The sequence below is a fragment of the Artibeus jamaicensis genome, unplaced genomic scaffold (assembly GCF_021234435.1).
Source record: "Artibeus jamaicensis isolate MK-2021 breed Jamaican fruit bat unplaced genomic scaffold, CSHL_Jam_final scaffold_1964, whole genome shotgun sequence".
NCBI lineage: Eukaryota > Metazoa > Chordata > Mammalia > Chiroptera > Phyllostomidae > Artibeus > Artibeus jamaicensis.
The window spans coordinates 1,198,443-1,224,260 of record NW_026522030.1 but is presented as its reverse complement, the minus strand read 5'-3'; the positions used below and the strand labels follow the sequence as shown (position 1 = coordinate 1,224,260).

The following is a 25,818-nucleotide window of genomic DNA, read 5'->3' as shown; positions in this document are numbered from 1 at the left end:
AACTGAAGAATACATAAAATCCTATTACATTTCAGAAAATAATACAAACAATTTTAATCTAGATACAGGTACTTTATTTACAAATATTTAGATTAATAGCATTTTGTTACATCAAATGAAGAGTACAGCAGTCTGAATAAATCCTGTCACAAAAACAATAAGACCGACTGTAACTAACTTTGGAAATCAGGGTATTGCACCTAAACAAGCTGCAGTCTTTAGTTTGTGATTGTTACCTTATATCCCAGTGGGTGGTTTGTTTGTTTTGTCTTTGTAAATATATACACACACCAGCAGGTCATGGTCCCTGGGTCCCTTGTGATACAACGGTGTGAGCAAAATGGATCACTGTAAGTCTTCAACAGAATATACCAATCTACTCCAGGAATCTTCTTTATAAAAAAGTTCAAGACAAAAATAAAAATGAGTCCACAAATTAACCAAATCCTATTTTCTGCACATTCCAGTTTTGGCTTTAACATTGACTACAATACTCTGGTACTACCACATGTTTATAACCCAGAAAGGTGTCTTTTTAAACTTTAGTGTCTGTAAAGAGGGATTTAAAATGTGTATTTTAAACACAGCAGTTGAACCGAGTGCATTTTATATAATATATGGAGGTTTACCTCTCCTACACTTCAGTAACTTCTGAATTCCCAGCCTGAACCACAAACTCAGAAATCAACCAACAGAAGTAGAAGTAAAGAACTTGGTAAAACATAAGTTTGTTGTCTAAAGAGATAAGACTATTTCCCTTGCAATACTGTATTCTTTCAGTGGCCAAACCAACTCGTGCAAAGTAATAACTTAATTTGTATCAGCACAAACACTGAAACACTGTTACTTTCCCTTTTACAAAACAATTTATGCCAACATGACAAAAAATAGTGCCTCACACTAAAAACACAAGGGATATCTTAAATAATTTCACTGTAGTGTTAAAAATGCACAATTTAAAATCCCTTAACAGCAGACCTGTATAGTCCTGGCTGTCCAGTTCAGAATCTCACCATTCCAAGAAGATAAAGGTATAAAAGCTTAAAATGTGCAATAATAAACCCAGCCTTTTTTCTTTTTCTATACAGTAAGGCAAGAAATGCAGCCTGTAATGCAAAATGTTTACAGAAAGAGAAAAGCAGGTTAGCACATTGTCGATTGCACAAGAACAGTTAAGAAAATCAGCAGGTAAGCCACAGTGCAAAGATGGAACAGAATCTGCTAGTGTTAATCCTCTCACGCTAAGGAGCTCTTTCCAGCATAATGTCCCCAAACGCTGCCAGCACCAGAGGGTAGAGCCAGTATTACTTGTGAACTGCAGTTGAGTCTACTTCCTTGTGTGAAATGGAAGGGAGTAACATGGTCACATATAGGTCATACTGTACAAACTGGTATTTTATACTGTTCCAATGCCAGTAATCAATTTATTTTCTTAATTAAAATAATATACACAGAATGTACTGTTAGTTCAGTTCCTTCAAATTTTATACATATTTACTTTCTGCTAAAGAGAAAAGGATAAAATGATGTAAAAAAAGATAAAGTTATTAATTAAGCACAAGAGAAAAAATAAATGGGTATTTTCCCTGTGCAAGGCTAAGACAGAAGCAAACCTCCTCAAAAAAATGCCACCCACACAACCGGGAGTTGATCCATCAAAAATAAAACAAAAGCAGTTACAGAACCCCTTCTCTATCATTGGAAGCCATTTCACAGCAATAAAACTTCTTGGTTACAACAGTCATACTTTGAACAGTTAAAGATGGGGAGAAAGGCTTAAGATATCAAATTAAACCGTACAGTGAGACAAAAGCCTTATCAAAAAGAGGGAAGGGTAAAAATCATGAAGTCCAGCATCAGTGCTCAGTTTAAATCACGTATTGGTGACATAACCTATCACGAGGACAATCAAGGGGGAAAAAAAAGTCTAGATTTACCATGCAGGAGAGATTACTCTACTTGCCTTTGATAACCTGATTACATCTAGTTGTTTAGCAGTTTAGTATTGTGTTAAACTGTTTTTACAACAGAGTTGTTTTTTTTCTTTTTTAATTAAATCCAGTAAGATGTACAGAAGACAATGAGGCAGTAAAAAGTACTGCTTCCAACAGACAGAGGTGAAAGGTCAAATGAGAGCCACAGCAAAGAGGTCACTAGCAGCCACAGCCTTCTCTCTGGGGTTGGGGTTCACTGGTTAGCCGGCCTCCCTGAGGGGCTGAAGGTTTGTGCTGTACACCGGACTCGGCAGCATTCAGATCCAAGCTTCCATCCTGAATGTTCTGATAGATTTTCTTGGCAGCCTCAAGGAAAGCATCTTCTACATTCTCTCCCCTAAGAGGCAATTGACAGCTTTATTCGAGAACCATAGTTTTCTACAAAAGATAAGACATTATACACTGACCTTTTGCTAACCTTTTAGTCAACTGCATGATGTCTTCAACTTAGCCATTGTCATCTAATAAAGAGATTACCAGAAGACTGAGCTAAGAGAACAACATGGGAAAATATTTTCTGTGGAAAGCATATAAATAGTAGTTTGTACAAACCCTATTTGAATAACTGTATGTGTCCAGGTTGTTTAAATGCTAGTATGTTAATATATGACCATTACAATAGGCCATTTCTGTAATAATTGAGTGTATTCCAAACAGAAATGATATCTCCAAACACGCAAACATGATTCCAGGATTTGTAGAGTCTGATTAGCTGAGTATGAACTACACTTTTTATCAAATGATGGTAACACGTTCATGCTTCCGTTCAATTCTCTTAGGACAAACAGTACAGACGAACAAAAGAGAGCTAGCTTCTTACCAGTGCAGGAATTTTTGCCTTAATAAATGAAGAACTATGATGAAAGTCCCGGGGTTTGGTAATGGACATGGGATGGCCAGTAGAAATGTTACCTATGCTTCTAATTTAAATCTTCGACATTGAGTATTTCTGCTCTTTACCATGGTCAGAAATATTAAACAGGTTGACCAAGCTTGAGTCCAAGATGCCAAACTCAACCTCAGTTGTGAAAGTCAAACGTTTTTTAAATGTTCACACAATTTCATTAACATCAATTACCAATGGGCATAATCAAAGTATAATCTTTTAGGTAAAGTAACAAAAAGTGTTATTTTGAAATGTCACATAGGAAGCAAAGAATTGCTTACTATTCCGCTAGCCGTAAATATTATTTATGCATTTATATATTATATATTTTAGATGTAGGTGACTCTTGGACAACAATTCGAATTCCCAGTGATGGAGTTGACCCTTGAACAAGTGTTATTTTGAAATGTCACATAGGAAGCAAAGAATTGCTTACTATTCCGATAGCCGTAAATATTATTTATGCATTTATATATTATATATTTTAGATGTAGGTGACTGTTGGACAACACAGTATTTAAAGGTACTGACCTTCCTCTCGGTCAAAAATATGCTCTGAGCATTCGAATTCCCAGTGATGGAGTTGACCCTTGAACAAGATGGGTTTCAACTGTAGAAGTCAACTGAACTATGCAGATCAACTCAAAAAAAAAATCCTTGATCACTGGACCCACCCAGTTCATATACATATTGTTCAAGGGTCAATTGTGTGTATGTGTATATATTTTTGTTTCATAAATATGATTCTATTTTGAGAAATTTGTATGTAATTTAAAATGATACAATTTTAGGCATACTTACGTTTTTGCACTTGCTTCAAGAAATAATAAGCCTAAAAATAAAATTCAGACTATGATTAGGACACTTCAAATTACCTCATTCTCTTAGGCAACATCTGGATGAGTTTCCCATCAGCTTTCAGTATTTTATGAAAGAATATGAGTGTGAGATGGAGGGAATAAGTGTACTACTCTCCGCCCAATTAATTCTCAAACACATTTTGCTATTTCTCATCCTTGAAATTTGAGCAGTTTGCATTAAAAAATAATTGTCAAATAATCTGCAGGATCCAAAATCCTTAGAAATTCTCCCAAGTGTGACCCCCACCCCCCAATAAAAGCCATTAAAAGTCTTAAAAGAAACCCACCATTTTCTTCAGCAAACTGTTTAGCTTCTTCATATGTAACATCCCTCTGTGCCTCCAAATCTGCTTTATTTCCTATGAGAATTATTACCTAATGTGTGACCAAAAGAAAGACATCTTAAAACCAAAGCAACCATTTAAATCAACCATAAAAATTCTGAAACCCAAAAATCTTAACAGAAAAAAAAATATTGGTTTAAAAAGAAAAGTACTAGCAATTATCCACCAGACAGGACTATAGAATCATGAAGCCATCACTATTAAGAGGAATCTCAGCAATAATCTCAGCCAGGGATTCACCAATTTTCTGTAAAGGCCCAAGAAGATATATTTCAACAACCTATAAATGTAAAAAACATTCTTTGCTCTGCAAGCCATTCAAAAACAAAAAGCCCATGAGGCATACCTGCTCTAGGCCAAAGATTATAATTTACCTGAGGAAGATTACTAAGGACAAGCTGAGGGGACCTGTGAATGCACTGAAGTTAAACACAAAATGCTGTAAACAAGGACAGCCCCTAAAGAGAAAGTTCAAAAAGTTTAAAACTACTAGTTCCAACTGCTTCATACTACAAGTAAGAAAATTAAGGCTCAAATTAGGACAAGAGATTTGCTGGGGGTGAGTTAGCAAGTTTGTGGTAGGAGGACATTAGAACCCAGGTAGGATGCCCTGTGACCTTCAGACACTGTCCTACCTACACCATCCATAGGCAGGACTAAGTTCATAGTAACTGGTAACAAATGTCCGTATATCCAAGGGGGGCAGTGGGAAGCACATATGCAATGAGTTCCAATCCAAGGCAAAATGTCACACAACTATACCCACTTTTTAATCCTCTTATACAAGTAAAGTTAGGCCAAAGTTAAAGGCAGCTCTGAAAAGTTCTAAGAAAAATGTGTGCAGCCTTGGGATAGGAGGCTTGGGGTGGGTAAAGATTTATAGATTGTCTCTGACTATATATTTATTTGACACCAACTGGTAAACCCTCCACCCCCCTTCTAAACATATGTGCTAATCCAAATACAGGTACTTTAGGAATGAATCATTCAACTAAAAGGGATTTCTACCATCAACATTTTTTCATGCGAAGGTATGGCCTTTGGCTCTCCCACTTCCAAAAAATGGTGTCAAATAAACTTTTGATCTGAAATGTAAACCTTGAGCAAGGACAGTTAAGTACTTCAATGAAAGTGAGCATTCTTCAGGCAGTGTGGACAACTGACCACCAAGGAGAGAAAGAAGTTTTCACATATAGTCCACTGTTCTTTTGAAGACGAAGGTAGTGACACTTAAAGAGAAATCCTTTTTTTATTAATGCCAAGGCTGGTAAGATCACAATGGCATAGTACAGGGCAACTGTAAGATTACTCAAGCAATCTTGAGTAATCTTAGCAACATCACCTCCTCTCCCAATTCCTTAAGAATTTCTACACAGTGCTTCCTATCATTCTGAAAGGCATACCAGTAAGACATAGGTATAATATATACCACCAACAAAATATGCAAGTATATATAGTAGTCCCCCATTATCCAGTTTTTTGCTTTCCATGGTTACCTGCAGTCCACACATTATCACAAGTTTATGATAACTTTAATTAGAGACCACATTGACATAACTTTTATTACAGTATAATTGTTCTATTATTAATTATTGTTAACCTCTTATTGTACCTAATTTAGAAATTAACCTGTATCACAGGTATATGTGTATACAAAAAAAACTTTGTATTGGGTTTAATACCATCCATGACTTCAGGCAACCAGGGGGTGTCTTGGAATGCACATAAGGAGGAACAATTGTAATTTCCACATAGAAATCAAAGGCAACAACTGTAGAAAATGTTAATTTTGAGCTGGACCTTAAAAGATGAGTTTTTTTTTCTTCTAAAGATCTGATAAGATTTCAGAGGCATTAATGAGGCGTAATTTTTTATTACACTCCTTGAAGGACCCTCTACAATGAGGGTTTTTGTTTTTCAAAACATTTTATCTGCGATAACTATCGAATCATTAAAATTTACGAAAGAGTAGAGAGGTCCTATATACCCTTCACCAAGCTTCCCCAAAAGTAGCATCTTACCTATTTATGGAACACTCTCAAAACCAGGAAACAGACTTTGGTACAATCTATATAACCCATATTCAGATTTCAGCAGTTTTACACACTCTCGTGTGTGTATTTCATGCATTACTGAAGCTATAGATCTGTGTCATAACAATCAGAATACAGAAATGTGCCATCACTACAAAGGAAATGCTTTGTGTTGCCCTCTTTATAGTCAACTCACACTGTCCATATCCCTCCCACCCTCATTGCTAACCCCTGGAAACCATGAATCTGTTCTCCATCTCCACGATTTTCTCTTTTTCAGAATGCTTTATAAATGGAATCATACAGAATATATTCTTTGAGACTGACTTTTTTCACTCATCATAATGCCCTTGAGATCTGTCTGAGTTGCTGCATGTATCAACAGTTCATTTCTCTGTATGGCTGAGGAGTATTCTATAGCACTGGTGTACCAGTTATTTAGCCACCTATCAGTGTCACTGAGGTATTTCCAGTTTTTGGCTGTTCCAACAAAGCTGCTATGAACATTCCTCTATAGGGAATATATGTGTGTGTGTGTGTGTGTGTGTGTGTGTGTGTGTGTGTGTGTACCTACAGTGCAGTTTAATGTGACATTAGATATGAAAGTTCTAGGCACAGTCCCCCTCAAAACAGGCAGACCATGCTAACTGACCCTCAATGTGATTACACTGCTGTTCCCTGATAAAAGCCTGTGTTACCACTGATTACATGTTTAGTGAACCAGAACTCTGCTAGGTGCTGGGGTACAAAGCTAACTGAGATAGGTTTTGTTCTTGAGAAGCTCAAAGTTAGTCACAACTCAGTGCCTTTCATCCCTTGTCCCTAGAATACCCTCAACACCATCACTGAAATATCACCCCTGACGTCCCAGCTCAAACACCCTACCTCCTCTATAAAGCTGGTTTCTCCAGATGGCCCTACTCATCCTGGGTCTCCATCAGCACACCAGTCACTCTATTCTAACTCATATTTCACTCCGCTTTTCAGCATAGTTATTTATAGTCTCACATGAAATCTCTCTGCTCGACTTTAATTAACCTTCTATGGGCCAAGGACCCACATTTATCTTTGTATACTGCAGAGCATGTGTATCTGGCCTTTAAAAATCTCAGTGTCATCTCAGTCTGGCTACGAATCTTATTTTTTTTAACATGCAGAACTCTATTTTTAACTGAAATCTTAAGAGATAATTATAGATTCACATGCAGTTGTTAGAAATAATGTAGAGAGGTTGTTTATATACTTTGCCCAGTTTCCTCCAGTGGTAACATTTTATGAAACTAATGGAGATCTCTTTTAAAATGAGTTTCGTATTTCATAGTCTCTACTTGACATGAGATCACCACCCCATTCATACATAACTTTCACTTTTTCCCCTAACCACAAACATGACAAAAAGCCAAGTATAAAATGTGATAAAATGTTTTCTTCAATTAATTTAAGAACAAAAGATTCTCATTCTTAGTACCCAAATACAGAAATCCCACTAGCAAATGACTTTCCTTTTTTGGGTTAGCTTAGATCTTAAATTTTCTGTATAATTGATATCATTTAACTTACAGTATTTGGATTGGTGAGATTCCTTGCATCTGTCAACCAGCTGCTTAAGTGGTTATATGTACTTCTTCTGCAAAAATTAAAGTTTATATTTGTGACTGCCATTTTAAAATTATCATTTCAGTAGAAAAAAAGAAACTTTAATAAATATTTAAAATATAGGCTTTAATCAGCAAATCCTAAAAAGTATTTTTCCTTTGACTACATTGTTACCCTAAAGAACAACAGTTGTGGAATGCAAACACATGCTTTTATTTGCATTTGTCTTTAAATTTTTCAAATTAAAAACCAAGTTAGTTATGCTACATATGATATGCTGGTATAAAATCACCTTTCCAGGGGAAGGGATCAGATGTACAAATTGCCAGCTATGAAAAATAGTCACAGGGATATAAAGCAGAGCATAGGCAATACAGTCAATAATACTGTAATAACTGTATGGTTTCAGGTGGGTACTAGATGTACTGAGGTGATCACTTTGTAAATTACATAAATGTCTAATCACTATGTTGTACATCTGAAACTAAGACATTGTATGTCAACTCTAAGTGAAAAGAAAAAAGTTATTAAAAATGTTAAAAAACACTTTTCCTTAAAGAGTAAGGTAATTATAACAACACAAAAATTGGCTTTAAAAGGGCACTGAATACAGGTAACTGGAAATTCAACTTCCTAGACATCAGAGAGTGAATTTATTCTAACTTTGTACTCTTATTTATGAACAGCTAAATCATTTTGGGATTCAAACTGCCCTACTTGTCCACTTTCTCCAAGCAAGTGTTTAAAAACTCACAGGCTCATTTGCACTAGACAAGAAGGCCCTGAAATAGCAAACAAATCCAAATAATTTACAATATTATAAAGTATAATATTAACCAGGCATTATTGAAGGGGTCAAAATAATAAAAATTTTATAGGTTAAAAATGTTTTTGATTTATACATATTCACAGAACATTAATCCATCTTACTCATTTAACAGGTGAGGAAGCAGAAGCCCACAAAGATTTAAATGATTTCAGAGTCAGGCCTAGGACCTTTACACACAATGGGTCCTCAAAATGTTTCAAGTTTAGCCATGTGAATAGGATATTCCATAATCTCCAGCTGCCAGTGCATATATGAAATTCAATATTCTAAACATTTAATTCTCTCCTAATGGGAACTGAAAAGAATTCCTTACTCAGACTCTCTTTTTACTGTGCTGTATCACATCATTCACAAATTAACCACCAAACTGTCAAGAAGTCACATAAATCAAAACAGCTTTTCCCAATATTTTAAAATGTGTAAGTAAATGATAGTCAAATATCATTTTTTAAAAACACAAGCCTTATCACTGCTCAATACTTGTAGTACCACACCTTGCTTTTACACAAACATCTTACTTTGTGCAAAAAACCTTTAACATAGCCCAAAAATACTTATACTGATTCTGATGGATTTTAAAATGTTAAAGCTGGTAGCAAGGGTGAATTACAAATTGGCAGCACTTAGTAAATGGGAAAATCCACACAGCCCTTTAAGTGGTATCAAGATCATGAAAACCATATTATTTACATGTACCGTAAGTTCTGCTAATTGTTCTGGTAATTGTTTCATTAATTTAAAATTCATCATAATTTCAAATCTACAGCTACAGTATCATCCAAATATTCATTACATGGTACTATTAGAGCTTAAAAAAAAAGTACTCAAGTATCCCTAACTTTGTCACGGACATCAGCTATATCAAACAATTGATAGAGCCAAACAAACTGCCATGATAAGCCATGCTGTCAATTTAGGAGAGTACCCTTTAACGATTAGAGTTAATGCCAATAAAAAGTATTATTAGACACTTTCAAGTTTGCAAAATGTCAAGGATTAATGGGAAAAAAAACAGGGTCATGGCTGCAACACCAATGTTGCTATGACGTATCAGAGTCAAGAAATCACCTATCTAAAGCTTAAAGGGTTGTCTGGTCAATAACTGAGGTTTTGTTCAACAACTGAGACATTTTTTTCCTTGAAAACCTTTGTCAAGAACCAGACTGAGATGGAAGAGGTTCGAGAACTGAGGTTTGACTATAAACGGTTTTACTGAGATATAATGAACATACTATAAAGTTCAACCTTTTAAAGTATACAATTTAGTAGTTTTCAGAATATTGACAAAGCTGTGCAATGATTACCACTATCTACTTCTAAAACATTTTCATTACCAAAAAGAAACCCATACCATTAGTACTCCCCATATCCTGACAATCCCCTTTGTCTTTATGCACTGGCCTATTTTGGGTATTTCATGTAAATGGCATCATAGCAAAATGTTTTCTAAGTTCAGCTACTGTATAGCATGTATCAATATTTCTTTCTTTTCAATGACTGAATTTTATTTCATAGTATACATATACCACATTTGTTCATCCATCCATTCATCAGTTGATGGACATGTGGGTTGTTTCCAGCAGAAGTATATTTTATTTTTTAATATTTTACTTACTTATTTTTAGTGAGAGGGCAAGGGAGAAAGAGAAGGAGAGGAAACATCCATCAGTTGCTTCTCACATACCCCCAACAGGGTACCCAGCCAGCAACCCAGGCCATGTGCCCTGACCAAGAATCAAACAGGCAACCTTTTGGTTTGCAGGACAATACCCAACCCACTGAGCCAAACCAGTTAGGGCTCCCGCAAGAAGTACTTTTGATAACTTAAAACCAACACACATTTTACCAAAAGTATTTACTACCCTTAAAAGATATGTTTAAAAGCAAAACATACATGTATCAAACCATCGCACTCATACCTTAAACTTACACAATGTTATATGTCTATTATATCTCAATAAAGCTGGAAAAAGGAAAAGACACATACCAAAAAAGCAAAGCAAACCATTAACTCTATACAATTAATATACGATAAGTACACATCACCATATCTAAATTTTATTAATTCATGGGGTTTTTAATTATGTGAAGTCTTCAGGGATGCTTCATTCATAAAAAGATGTCCTGTACAGATGGCTAGGATTTTTAAGTTTCCCACAAAACTATTTTATTGATCCCTGCCTGGCTATATGAAGAGCATTAACTAAAGCTGTTTCACTGTTTTAACCCTGAAAACATTCTGGGAAACAGCTTAAAACATTTCCCAAAGGGAAATATCCTTGAAAGTCTATCACTTGGTTCCACTTATTCACTCCTGGAACCTCACAATTCAAAAGTCAGAGTCACAATGCTTTAGACTGACACTCTGCATTAACATGAAAGGTGGTCCAGTTCTAACTTACACTAGATAAACAAACAGTTTAGAACAATTTTCCAACTTACAGCAGACAAAAAAAACAAGTTTAATGAAGTGGCACAATTTTCCATGTTTTCCAAAAGTCAAATATTTACAGTCCAGTTTTGTTACTTTGTATAAAGTGCTTTGAGTTTCCAGAAGTAGCCAAATTGAAATAAATTTAATCTCACTGCCTGAATCACTATAAACTACTTCAGCCCATTTTAGAACAAAAAAAAGGATTTAATATTCAAACACCTTCAGATGCAAGTTAAGAACTTTATATAATCTACCCCTGGATTAGTAAAACTACTTAACTCCTTGTTTGTTCTAATTTTGAAAAAGTGTAAACTTTAACACCAGAGACTGAGTAGAGTAATTAATTCCTCAAGACTTCCTTCCCTGCTTTCTACTGAAAGGAAAAGAACAAAGTTTGGTACAAAATATTATTTCACCTCAATTCGACTGATGCTGCTTTTTACAATGGTATTCTTTTGTTAGCTCCACAAACATCTCCTAAAGTTATTCTTAAGTCACACCCAGTTTCAGAAAAGGAAATCAACATGTTATGTCAAGTCTTACACAGCAATTTAAAGAAACCATAAAACCAAAATAAGCACATGTATAGTCAGACAATTACAAACTAAAGAATGCTTAAATCAATAAAAAAGACATCACACTTCAAGATACTTTCTAGTATGAAGGTTGAAAAAGTATTAATCTTACCTAGTGATATCATACACCATAAGTGCTCCTGCAGCTCCTCTGTAGTAGCTTCGTGTAACAGCCCTAAACCTCTCCTGTCCTGCTGTGTCCCATATCTGCAGTTTGATTTTTTGGCCACTAACTTCAATTATTCTTGTACCAAATTCAACACCAATTGTGTGAGGACAATCAGCCATAACTGTTAGGGAGGAAAAAAATATATAATATAATATTCCAACTTCAAGAAAGCTTCAAATTAAGACCAGTGGGGAAAAAATCCACTGCATGAACCAAATGACAGTAATGCTTGTTGGCTATAAACAGACTAAAGCTAGCACTACAAGAAAAAAAATCAGCAAATACAGAAATGGACTAGAATAGGTCAGCAAACTTCTATAATATTTTCAAATATTTTACGATTTGAAGGCTAAAAGGTCTCTGCCACAACTATTCAACTTTGTTGTTGAAACAAATGCAGCCATAAACAATGCATAAAATGAGCATACTTATTGTGTTCCAACAAAACTGTACAAGAACAGGTGGTTGGTGACTTGGATTGGCCTACCGGCTCTTGTTTGCTGACACCTGAACTAAAAGAATCTGCTAATTAAAAATAAAGATTGTGATACACTCTTCATACCACCAATGTTATACCCTTTATCCTCCCAGACAATCCTTACATATGACATATCAATCAATATTTTTTAGAACTCTTAAGAGTTACTAGTCAAATTCTTATTCTGGAAAATATCATTAACAACTCAAAGAAAATCACATTTGATATATATTTACAGTTATGTACTGACAAGTTATATATGTCTAACCCAATAAGACAAATTCATTAGTCCTTTACTTATAATTAGGCCACTGGAAACCTAAACCCACTATTCTCTGGTACAAGTATACACAGACCACTGGACGCTTCAAAAAATATTATATTTAAAAAAAAACAACTAATAACTTCAACTACATATAAACAATTTCAACTATATTTAGCCTGTCAGTTACATAATACCACCTAACACAGAGCTGCTCTCTGAATCTTTTAATCAAGTCATGAATACAGAATTCCATTTTAAGTATTTCCAATCTATTATTAGTTAGCAAATGATACATGCAACAAATTTCCCCTAATAATTTCTATACTGCAAAGTCAGAGAATAAGATTTAAATGTGACATTACAGTATACGCTTTTAAAAATTAAAATTTTATTAAAAAATCTGAAGTGAATCATGATATATGGCATATAAAAATTAACACTCTATATATGTGGGTATATTTCATTTTACTTGCACTTATTTGAAAATAAAATCACTCCCTCAAGACAAAGGTGCATATGTAGGGAAAGGTTATGTTTAAAGGCATAGAGTACACTGAGAATAATACTTTAAAAAGTAGTAAAATAATAATAAAGAATTTACTAATGTTTTACCTGTCATATTAAACTTACATTTTTTTTCTGTAAATTGATGAAGCAAGCAAGATTTTCCTACTCCCATGTCCCCTGTTTAAAAAAAAATTTCAAGTGGCAATTACAATTCTCAATTTTACACTCTTGTAATTATATACGATGATTGCTATATCCCTTACAATATCACACATTTCTGGGATACTCAGAAAAGTTGTATTTCCTTAATTTATTATAATGAGTTCAAAAAATCCTACAGGTCAGTTTTCACTGTGATGTACAAATTCACTATTCCCAACTTTTAGTGGTGATAGAATTTGGTTATAAATTATGTTAACAGCCACTGGCTTGGAAGTGCCTCTTTAATAGAGAAATTGTAATTGTGTTTTTACTTTGAACTGTTTCAAAGTTTTATATCTTCTCCCCCTTAATCATGCATAAAAGCAAAAGACTCCTAGGAGTGACAAACAGGGCAGCAGCACACAAAAGCAGAAATAAGTTTTAGAAGCCTGATTTTCTAGATCCCATCTTATCTCATCTTATATTTTTGCATAATTCCACAAAAGGAAAGAATGTACACTATATGAAAACCATTATAGAACAGAGTCACTTCTGTATGATGTGAGTCACATCAACCTTTGATGAAGGAAGCATTATAATATAGTCACATAAGCTCAACATTAAAACAAACTGTTCTCATGTGAAGAATTAGAAAGTGTATGTACTTTAAACTGTGCTCTTTCAACTACACTTGGATAAACAACATTGTCTTTTGAGTAAAATCTTCTTCAAACTTAAAGGGAAAACTGCCAATATTATATTTTATGTGTATTATAGTTATTCTGAATCAATGTTCTCTATCAATTTTTGGCTTTCATTAAATTTCTGGAATGTTATCAGCACTCCTAGGAAATTAATTTCATTCCCAATATTAACAAGTCTTCAGTGGCTTCAAGAACAGTGAACATCACTTCAGACACCCAGCACTGTACTACAAAAGCACCCAGAGCCACAAAACAAAGTGTACATTGTTAATACAAAAATTAATCTTAATAATTTTGCACTGAGAAAAGCATCTACTTCTTCTGGAGTGGTACATTAAGTATTAATATATAAATACTTTGTATATTATAACCTTCTTTGGAGAACAAGAGTGTAAGTTAAATAAACTTACCAATAATAATATATTTAAAGATGTAAGAGTAGTTGTATGGTGCAGTTGCCATGGTGGCACTAAAAATAAAGAAAACTGTGTTACTTCAGTAGAAAAGTATACACAAGTTATCCAAGCTGATAATTGCTATCCTTTAAAGATATATAAAATAAAGCACACTGATTATAAACCAAATGTTGGAAGAGTAAAACCTGCATTTCCCAAATTGATCAAATGCACACATTTTCATGGATGAACACTGCGTTAACATTCTCATGTATTATTCTGTGGAAATGTAAGAAACGAAATCAAAACAATCCCAATATTTCGTATTAGGAAATATCCAACAACACATGTTCTCTAGAAAATGTTAAACAAGGAAATCTTTATAAATTCAAGTTAAGCATCATTTTAAGTAGTCTTCTCCCCCACTTAAGGTCTCACTTAAGTAATTGGTCATGTGAATTAATGATGGACTACTTGTTCAGAACCCTAAATTTTACAAAAGAATGGGGTTTTTTCCGAAGATTTTATTTTTATATTTTTAGAGAGAGGGGATGGGAAGGAGAAAGAGAGGGAGAGAAACATCAATGTGTGGTTGCCTTTTGCATACCCCCAACTGAGGACCCGGCCTGCAACCCCAGCATGTACCCTGACTGGGAATTGAACCGGTGATCCTTTTGTTCGCAGTCTGGTGCTCAATCCACTGAACCACACTAGCCAAGACAAAAGAATGTTTTTAAAAAGTAACCACTAACTTATAAACACAAACTTTTTTACTCTACTTTAAATCAATGGTTAGCACAGCATCCAAAGAAAGAGCATTCATTATTTCTAATCCAAAGTAATTACAGATTTAGATACAACCACATGAAACTGTTGTTCTTGCAGGTTTTTTTAAAAAGTCATTCACTAGCAATTTCATATGATTCAACCTAACGTAGGATTTGAGGACTATCAAATAATGGCATAAAATACTACTTGTGGTTGTAAAATTTGAAAGTTTATGTATTGGAATATAGTTCAAAAGATCACAGCCCATTCCTTCACCTCAGATGACTTAACTTGAAGAATTCTAATTTCTTTCCTACTTTTAATAACTTCAAAAAACAACTCTTCAATTTATTCAAATGAATGCCTTGACATTGCTAGGTGCTAGAGAAGAGGTAAATTCTAATATTGGTAATATCTTCCAATAAAATTATTCTCAAATCAGTTTTCAGTTTAAGCAAAGATAAAAATTATATATATATGAAGGTTTAATCTTCATTTTAAAAAATTTGATTTCCAATAATTTCTACTGCTCTGGCCAATTGTTAAATTACAAAAGCTATATATTTGTTATGACTGGAGAAATTCATTTACTGAAATTAGCACCTTCTTGTATATATTTCAAAAAAAAAATTTCTATATGCCCTGGCTGGTGTAGCTCAGTGGATTGAGCGCGGGGCCTGTGAACCAAAGGATTGGGGTTCGATTCCCAGTCAGGGCAAATGCCTGGGTTGCAGACCAGTTCCCAGCAGGGGACACAAGAGAGGCAACCATATGTTGATATTTCTCTCCCTCTCTCCTTCCCTTCCCCTCTAAAGATAAATTTTTAAAGAAGAAAAGAAGTATATATGTAAAATAAGTGAATTATTGTTATTAGGAAAGGGGAAGTTGTAACTTACTAGACAATTACTTCAGATAATATAGTCTTCCTCTCAGCTGTATGGATTACACTCAACAAAGGTGGATGCCCTGCTACCTATTCCAGCCTGACTTGAAACACATTTATAATCAGTCTTCAACATCAAAGAAAACTCCCTTAACCAGCTCCTTCAGAAAAGGGGGTTTTCTGGTTAGATTAACTCTGATTCTGATCATCTTGATGCCCTTTTCCCAGACACTGGGGACTCAAAATGTTTAAGAATAAGCTTGGTCCTATTGCAAAAATTGGTCTGAATTATTTACTAGATCTCTGAACCAGATCCCAAATACAAGGAAAAAAATCATTTCTCAAATTAAAAATGATAAAGGTTATAATGTCTTAACTCATACTCCTTCCAGACTCTTTTCTTTTAATTAATTTATGTCTTTTTCTCCCCATTCAGAATTAGGGGAAAAAAATAATGTAGTAACCTTTAAATTACTGTTTTTCTCATGTTCTTCCCCTTCTGATTTTCCTATTCCTTTTCCCTATTCTTACTGAAAATTGTAGCTGCACATACTTTGCTTCCTTATATTTTGTTAAAATTATGGCGTCTAACAATATCAATTCCTACTTGAAATGCTCTAAAGACTGTTCATAAAATACAACCCAGTTCTAGTTGTACTAATTTGTGTACTTGCTAATTATTACATAAGCATTCATTAATTAAATATCTAAGATGAATAATTTTGAAAATGTTTTTAAAAATTTCCAAGCATTACTCGCTATCAACTATTTCCAAGTAAGAGAATGATCACTATTTCAGATCCAATACCAGTGCCTATCTCTTCTTCACCACCCAATTTTCTAGTTCACATTTCTTAAAATTACAAGTGAAAACCCTAACAGCAAAATTAAAAGATTACTCAAATTTACTAATTTTAGTAACAAGGAAAGCAGAAAATATCCAGCACTGTAGCCACTAAAACAGTAGGTCCTACCATTCTCACTCTAAGGTGAGACACTAAGTTAGTTTTAAATATACTCCTGTAGTTTACTGATAACATTCACTCAAAATTATGCATTTACAGTAGAACAATATTCAAATGACCCCCTTTGTTTATTATTAAATTTACTGGGATGACATTGGTTAATAAGATCATAAATGTTTCAAGTGTCTATTTCTATGATACATGATCTATATATTGTATATTAACCAGTTAACACTGCTTTAACCAAGGATTTCCCAACCTCATTTCTTGAACACAAAACACATCACTGTTAAAGTGTAAGATGAGAAACACATTTTTAACCAGTAACTAGCTTTGGAAGGGGAAAAAACGTTTTTCCCCTATTACTTAAGGGGTCTACCTCTGCTTCACATACTCAAAAGTTAAAAAAAAAAAAAAGGCATAAGAAATGTCAATCTAGTTCAAATGCTCCGAAAACATGAGTCTGACACCTCTCAACACTATAATTTCCACTCATTAAAAAATCCTGATAAAATTCTATAACTAGTGCACAATTACTGGTATGATTAAAACGCACTATCTTCCACGTTTTACAAAAGGCATTTCAATGAAGTTCACATGTACGTAAGATTGCCTTTAATGCCTTTGATTTCTCTAAGGAAAAAAGAGCATTACGTTCAGACAACAGGCATCATCAAATAGATGAACAGCATTTAAACTAATAGCAAATGCAAGTGTATGGTTACCACTTACTGGGCACTTAATATAAGCCAGGGAATGTGCTAAATAATAAATACTTTACACGCAATTTCATCTAATTCCTTACTACTATCCTAATAAAACAGTGATTATTATCCTCATTTTACAGATAAGGAAAGACTGAACAGGCAAGTAACTCACCCAGGTCACACAGCTAATTGGTCAAATCGTTACTAAACATGGACTGTTTTGACTGTGAAGAACCCCACTCTTCACCACTACACCTTCCTCCCTCCTTCACAGTTATGAAATGTACCTATAAGTACATCTATGAAACCCTAGAGTGGCACTTTGGGATACAAATCTTTCTCGGTTCACTCACTCGGTTCTAATTTAATATTATGAATAAGTAGTAGTAAATAATTACGTTCAGAGTTTGCACTGTAATCAGGACTTATAAACATGAATAAATGATAATTAGTGAAAACAATTCATATTATAGCTACTTACAAAAAAGTTTCTGAAGTGAAGTAACATTTGTCAAGAACCATGTGATGATCTGTACTTTTCCCTATTATTGATTGTTTTGCGTAATTCTTACTTAATTCTCACACCTCTTCAAAATCATTATCGTGTCCATGTAAAAAACTGAATAAACTGAAGTCAGGAAAAATCACATTTGGCCAGTGTTACAAAGTTAGTAAATGGCAGAGCTGGTACTTTAACCCAGGCCTAATTCCAAAGAACAGTTTTCTCTAAGGCAGCTTATTAAAGGCACATAGATATACAAACTGATAAAAATAAAAGCAAAAGCTCAAAATTAGAGAAAGATGGAGGATAACTATACTAACAAATTAGGGTAACACTTTTACTATCAGTGCATGTAAAATTCAGCTCAAAACTTCCTGGCTACTAAAAGAAATGTTTACTAAATGCATAAACACTAATAATTGTGTGGCCCATTTTAAATACCAACTATGCTTAATACTGGTTTAACAGGATTTTGCAACCTCATCTCTTGAACATGAAACATACCACAGTTAAGTTGAGAAACACATTTTTTAATTGGAGTTTGCTACTGCCCAAAACATTTCAATGTGGGTTTTTTTTTCACTTAACAAAATTATGGATTTTTTAAAGGCTAATACATATAGATCTAAATGGTTACTAAATGCATATTAAACATAATCACTGTTGTGCCAAAAACAGAACTCCATGATCTTCGTACACTGAATCAGATACCTTTCCAAATAAAATTATACAGACATATAAATGAGTGGGTTTTAAAATGTACAGGTAGAGATGTGAAGGTAGGCACTCTCATACACTTTGCTTGTGGGAGTCTGAATTACCATGACATTTTTATGGGGACATAAACATTTATATTTGGGATATAATCAGTATATATTTTAAAATCTTCAAAAAGTATCCAGCCCTGACTGGTGTAGCTCAGTGGATTGAGTATGGGCTGTGAACCAAAAGGGTTGCCGGTTTGATTCCCAGTCAGGGCATTTGCCTGGGTTGTGGGCCAGATCCCCAGTTGGGGCCACATGAGAGGCAACCATGCATTGATATCTCTCTCCCTTTCTTTCTCACTCCCTTCCCCTCTCTAAAAGTAAAATAAATAAAAGTTTTAAAAAATTTCAAACTGTCCTTTGATCAAGAAACCCATTTAAAAGCAGTCTACAGAAATAAAAGTTTCAGTTCACAAGGTTACAGATTCAAATACATTAAATGCAGCATTTTACAGTAAAAAACCTCCTGGAAACCATCTGAACTCCTATCAAGAGTTCTCCTATCAAGAGAAATGACTAAACAAAGTACAATACATCTGTATTATGAAACAATATACACCTAGTTTAAAAACCACTTAGAAATATATGTATTAACCTGGAAATAATATCCATGACTTTAAGTTAAAACAAAAAGAAAGCTTGAGTTTGATGTGATAGCATAGCCCATTTTGAACACACACACACACACACTCAATTCTATATACACATACTATGGAAGGACACACATCAAACTGTAAAAAAAATGAACATAGGGCCTGAAACTAGAAAAAGGAAAGAAATTATTAACTTTCTTTATCCATCCCTGCACTGAGAGTATAAGTATGTGTTATTCTAATATTCAAAGTAGAGAAAAAAATAAAGGACTACGAAATATACTTAAAGCATTTTATATACAATTATGATGTAAAACAAGTTACAAAAATAAATCAAAATAACCCCCTTTCATAATATTTCCAACATTACTTCCACATTCAGCAATACTATAGGGAACATTATATGAAGTCAATCATATGATCAGCCTCAAAAAAGCACTCCAATGAGCAAGGGTATTTCCACTTTGTTTTTTTTGAAGTTTGCCTCCTTACTTTGTTAACTTATGCTCCACGTCTGACTGATCCTTTCACAACTGTTAATAGCTATTTTACTCTACTCTGCAGAACGCGTGATGTTACTATGTAATTTTTACATACCTGTTTCAAGAGAATGCAGGGAAAAAAAACAAACCACTAAATATTTCAGGTGATTTAAAATTAGATCCTCACTGTTGAGACTTTTTTTTACATGCAAGGTATCTTGTAAAAACACCAGAATCAAGACAAACTGCTTTTGTGATTCCAATATAAAAATATTTGTTGAGCATCTACTAAGCATAAAGCCTTATGCTAGACTTGACAATATAGTAATGATTAAAAAACAAAAGCAAAACTATGTTGTCTTTTGCCTTCATGAAACTCACAAATGGAAGCATTTTGATTTGTTCATAGGCCCAGTAAAGTGGAATGCTACTTGATTTGTCAGCCAAGTGGACACAAAACTTACTTCAATCAGGCTAATAATTTAACCAAAATGAGTAGTCAATTTCCTCAACAGTAAAGCAACCTCCAAAAACAAATCAGCCACTTCTGAGACTCACCTTCAACACACATACACACACAATACTTCACTTTTGACAAGCTATTTCATGTTACACACTTTTCTACAAATCAATAATGTAAGTAAGAAAAAATCTTGAATTCCCTCAATATGTCAATAGCAAGACTGTCTCGGGTAACTATGATGCTATGAATAGGAGATAAAGTACTCCAACACTGCACCTCTGTTCATTTACGTAAAGCACTTAGGAGAAAAACAAATAAAACCTTGCCCTTACTACTACAGTTAAGAGGATTATCTCTGAAAGAGAGGATTAGTAATAGTGAAAATTCTACTGATGAAATGATGCATGATGTCTGCGATCTGCTTCGAAATAACTTGGTGGGGAGGGTACAGGTATATGTGGAAGAAACAAGATTGCTGATCATTGCTGACACCGGCTGACAGGTATACGAAGCCTTAACATACTATTCTATATACTATGTTTAAAATTGTCTACAATAAAAGTATTTAAAAAGTAAAGCACACATCTTTGACAGCTCTATTTATACAGTGCTGTCTCCAGCCATGCCTGGCATTTTACCATAAAAAAAAGTTTCAAGCTTTTTTACTGATAAAACATGAAGCATCTCTCAATAGCCCTTGAGTAGCCCTTAGGACAAGTAGAGTATGTTTAAAACACACTCTACTTGTCTCAACCAAAGGTTTCCTCCAAGTACAGTATCTTACTAAGACTATGCAAAGATATTTAATAACTGTGATAAAAATCAGTTGTAAGAACACCCTAAATTCTGTTGTGTATTTGAAGCACACAACCATAAAGTTTAACATAAAATATAAAAAGCAAAAAATGTAGCTTTATAAAATGTAGCTTTAATTCCAAGGAATTTTTTTAGGTTATTAGAATCTAAAGTTTTACATCTTAAATAACTGCCATTCACTGAGTGCCTAACACATGCCAGCTACTTGGTAAGTAATCTCTAATACTAAAAACTCGTTTTACAGACTCAGAAGCCAGCTCAGAGAAGTGCCAGGTCTGCCAGAGACCACTAAAGGAAAAGACCACTAAAGGAAAAGCTAAAACTGGGGCTCAGGTGTAAATCTACAGCTCTCCAAAGCCATGGTCCTCTCATTTAGTCAACAAATACTACACACTCACTACATGCACCAATGCCCGGCACTGTTACAGGTGATGGGGCACCAAATGCCAAGCAACGTGCTAAGGGTTTTTAATTTTTAACCCCACTTAAGCCTCACAACAACAAAAAAATATAGGTACTATTATCCCCAGTATAGGCAAGGACACAGTCTGAAAAGTTAGGCAACATGCTTATGGTCACCTAACTGAGAACTCATAGTGCATTACATATTACACACCTCAAGGCATGACCAAGTAAAAGTGCCTAAGCAGAATACTGAGGGAAAAGCTTTGGAAACTCTTAGGGCAAGAAGAAGCGGGAACTGAATTAGTGCAACATCGAATTTGTCCTAAATAACCACATCTGAATAAAAGGCAGTTGTGAAATGAGCGATAAACTTCACAAGAGTTCAAATCTGGGCTCTGACCCTTGCTGTGGAGCCACCAGGAGCCACCAGGAAAGCGTCTGGCCTCCGGGAACCCCAGTTTTTTCCTTCAAACATAAACTGGAAATCTTGCCATCTCTCCTCCAGGCGTGAGAACGACGACTGGCAGTGTAGTGGCCCACACGACAGACTCTGGGTTACAAAGGGGCAACCCGCTGTCATCCAATGCAAAGATAGAAAAGGAGGAATGAAGCTGTAGCTACCTTTGAAATGGTCAGGTCTGTAACCCCGGCCTAACTCGAGTGTAGTAAACACCGGCCACGGTGCAGGGAGAGTCCCATTTGCACGCACCATCCTTAAGCAGTCCCATCGCGACTGCAAGCCTCAGTTTCCTCACTTGTGCAATGGCGATAACTCGGCTTGTCACCATGAGCTACGTGAAGCAGGATAAACCTGTATGAAGACACGTAAATCTGTGCCTGGCACACAGTACAAATGCAAACCATCGAAACAACGCCTGTTCCTTCTTTTCAATTCTAGAAAAGACAAAACTTTTGGTCTCCTTCCTCACCTCTGGATGCTCTCCGGGCTCGGGGCCTTCTAGGAGGCCACGGGCCTTACAGGGCCCAAGCCAGAACCGCGCAAGCACGGACCCGCGGACCCCTTCTCGAGCGCGAGTGCAGAGGCAGCCGCCCACACCGGCAAGGGCACCGGCGCCAGTCCAAGATGCCGGCGTGCTGCCTTTTGTACTCAGGGCCAGACGCGGCCTGAGGGACGGGGACTGCCACGTCTGGGGCTCGCGAGCTGCGAGGCGGCGCGGCTCGCGCGGACCCACACCGCGGGGGTGGTCCGAGCCGCCCGCACGGCGGCCAGTCTGCCCGGTCCGGCGGGGGAGGCGGGCCCGAGCACACCCTTCCCCGCACGCCTCGAGGCTCTCCGCCCCGCGGGGAGGACCAGACAGCAGCGCGGGGACGCCCCGGCCCCGGCGAGGAAGTCCCGGCAGGCCCGGCCCGGCGGCGCCCACCGCGACCCCGGGCTCGCCGCGGCCTGACAGGGCCTGCCCTGCGGCGCCACCCGCCCGCGGCCCCGGCGCGCCGTCGTCCCCACCCCGCGGCCCTCCGAGAGCCCAGCGAGGAGGCCTCGGCCGGTCGGACACTGTGGAAGGCCTGGGTTACCTGGGGGGTTGCTGGTGGCTGGGCAGCTTTCCGGGCGGGACGGGGGGCGTCAGACGAGGAAGAGGAATGCGGGGGCAGCCGGAGAGGGGCGGGGGCGGTCGTCCGAGGCCCTGGCAAGTAGCGGGCTGGCGGAAGAGGTGCAGACGCGCTGGTGACTGAAGCGGCGGTAGCGGCGACTGTTCCTGCAGCTCCCTCAGGATCTTCCTCGGGCAGGTCCAAGATGGCGACGCTCCCTGCACAGGGTTTCCTGTCACCCTCGCAATGGGCCGGACCACAAAAGATGGGGGGAGGAGGTTGCGCGCGCAGCTGGCGGAGCCCGGAAGAGGGTGGCCGGGCGGGCCTGCTAAGCCACACCCCTTCCCCAGTCCTCCCCTCTGGACTAGAGGCGTGGCGGAGGAGGGCGGCCTCACTGGTTCTCGCGCTTCAGGGGGGGGAGGGGGCGGGAAAAGCACTTACGCGCAAGCGCAGTTTACTGCTCAGGTCCGCGTAGACGCTACCCCGAGGTACGTTTGGGTCCTGTGAGGCTAAGGCAATTGTCTCTCTGAAGACTTCCTACTCTTTTTAATGCCCGCAACTGCCACTCATTGGACGCTTACCACCAGCCCCTGTGCCAAGCACATAATTACTGCATCCCTTCAACACGTGTTTCTTGAGCACTTGTAGACGGCGGTGAGCAAGTCACACTAGGTCCCTCTCCAACAACCCCATGAGGTGCAAAACCCCGTGTGATCGATGGCGACTCTGAGGCTCAGATGGCTCGAGTCACTTGTCTCACCCAGATTAGACAGCTAGGAGTGGCACCTTCTGCCCTGTGTTTCACTTCTGTCTCTTTTAACTTCCTGTGGGAGGAGAGAGCCCATGACCACATTTTTCACATTCTGCCCATCACCTCCCCTGTTCCAGTTTGGGCTGCTATTATCACCTTCTCAGGAAGCTTAGCGCAAACCAGCACAAGGCCCCGTCAAGACTTGGTGGATCCTGGGCACTTTTGCCTGTTGCTTGAGGGTCTATTTATAAAATTCATATTTTACAACTGTGTTGGTATAGAGATGAATAGATCAATGTGATATAGGAAAACATTTTCTTCGACCTAAAAGTTCATTTTTCTCTCTGATTTTAAAAAGTATTGTAGGCCCCTAAAAGTATTGTGGGCCCTAGGCACTGCGCCTGTCCAAGAAGACCACTGTGCCTCAGCACTCCAAAATGGAATTCAGGCTCGCTCTGGGCACTCAAGGTTTTTTCATGAGCTAATTCTATCTTGGATAAGTGAGATGTCATTGGGAGTGGATGGCAACCTAGGGAAGGACCTGGCCGAATATCCCTGTTTTGCAATTTACTAAGGGCATGCCGCTTGATTTCTCAAATCCTCAGTTGTACAAATAAGGGCGATGGTATCTATATCACATGGACCTTGTAAAATTAAATGAGGTAAGATATGCAAAATGCTAGGAAAATACAAATTTAACACATGGGAATGGTTATTGCAAGATAATCTAAGGTAATATTGAAATCCCTTCCAGGTCCTTATAGGCCTGTGCTTTTTTTTCCTATACTCTTTAGTTCTAGTACATCATTTGTGGTCACAATTTAACGCCTCTGAAATCAAGAAATGAGCAAAATAAAAGGGAAAGCTGTGAACCAATTGCTATTACCTGTGTAGCAATGAACTTGGGCCTGACTTGAAAGTTTCTGTATATCCAGTTGTCACCTGAACTGAATGAAACCTTAATGCACAGCTGTTGCTTATTGAACTGAAACCTTAATGCATAGCTATTGCTTATTGCTTACTGTGTGCCAGGAAGTATCCTAAGAATAATGCTTGGTTTCTTATTTAATCCCTGCAACCGTGAAATTGGTCCTATATTTACCCCATCTTATGGATGAGAAAACTGAGTGACATACAAGTCTAGTGGTACACAGGTAAAAATTGGAAGTGCTGGGACTGAACTCAAGCATGTATGACTTCAGAACTCCCATTCCGAAGCACCACTCCATACTTCAACCCTTATGTGCGCTGTAGCAGCTTAAATGTAGATCCCTAGTTGCTGCTTAAGTCTATGTCAAAGACATTACACTTTGATGAACCATTACAGAGAAACGCTGTAGTGAATACGGAGTACCTGTCACATAGTAAGCAATGCAATTAAAGTAGAAATCGTCAATTCTTGTGATAAGCCACAGAATTTTTAAAGTCAGGAGAGACTGTGTGTGCGTAACCAATTGCACCATAAAGAGGAATATCCATTGGATGCCAAACATCTGTCAGGGTTTCTAGGTAACTTTTTTAAAAAGCTGTTTATATGAAGCCATTTATACTGAAAATATTCATTGCAGCATTGTGTGTAATAGGAAGAGCCTAGAGACGAATTATCTCTAGAAGGAGGAACTAGACCCGTGTTTGCATGACTGGATGTTGAAAGGGATTTTTTTCCCGTTGTCCTGAAACTGCTGCTGAGGCCCAAATCCGAACCAAAATGTCCACAGCAGCCCACGCTCTGCGTTTAAAGAACTGCCAGTGGTTGGAAAAAACTATATTCCAGCAGGGCATCGGAAGAGCCGTAACTGTTCCACCAGCCCTTCCATAACAACCTCTCCTCCCCACCTGTTCATTTCCCAGTCCCACCTCTCTCCCCACAGACAAACCATCACCACCAAACAGTGGAGAGAAAGAATGGGATATGGGACGGAATTCAGCCTTTAAGAAAAATAAGTTTCGGGCGTGCCTGC

General features: G+C 37.1%; 1 protein-coding gene across 1 annotated transcript; it reads right to left on the bottom strand.

Moving 5' to 3' along the window:
- Positions 1-51: 51 nt before the first annotated feature.
- On the bottom strand, positions 52-23,364 carry RAB14 (RAB14, member RAS oncogene family). The gene is made up of 8 exons (XM_037142161.2): positions 23,092-23,364; positions 14,226-14,284; positions 13,094-13,147; positions 11,664-11,841; positions 7,678-7,744; positions 4,028-4,115; positions 3,682-3,712; positions 52-2,331 (listed from the first exon to the last, which is right to left on the bottom strand). The coding sequence occupies exons 2-8, from the start codon at positions 14,275-14,277 to the stop codon at positions 2,154-2,156; spliced, it is 648 nt and encodes a 215-aa protein (XP_036998056.1). The 5' UTR covers positions 14,278-14,284; positions 23,092-23,364; the 3' UTR covers positions 52-2,153.
- Between the last annotated feature and the right edge of the window lie 2,454 nt (positions 23,365-25,818).

Excerpts from the sequence above, each read along its gene's own strand:
- RAB14 (XM_037142161.2), bottom strand. The coding sequence starts at position 14,277 with ATGGCAACTGCACCATACAACTACTCTTACATCTTTAAATATATTATT. Across the intron at positions 3,713-4,027 it reads ACAGTTTGCTGAAGAAAATG|GCTTATTATTTCTTGAAGCA; the intron begins GTGGGTTTCTTT and ends TTTTATTTTTAG. Across the intron at positions 2,332-3,681 it reads CTTGAAGCAAGTGCAAAAAC|GGGAGAGAATGTAGAAGATG; the intron begins GTAAGTATGCCT and ends ATTGCCTCTTAG.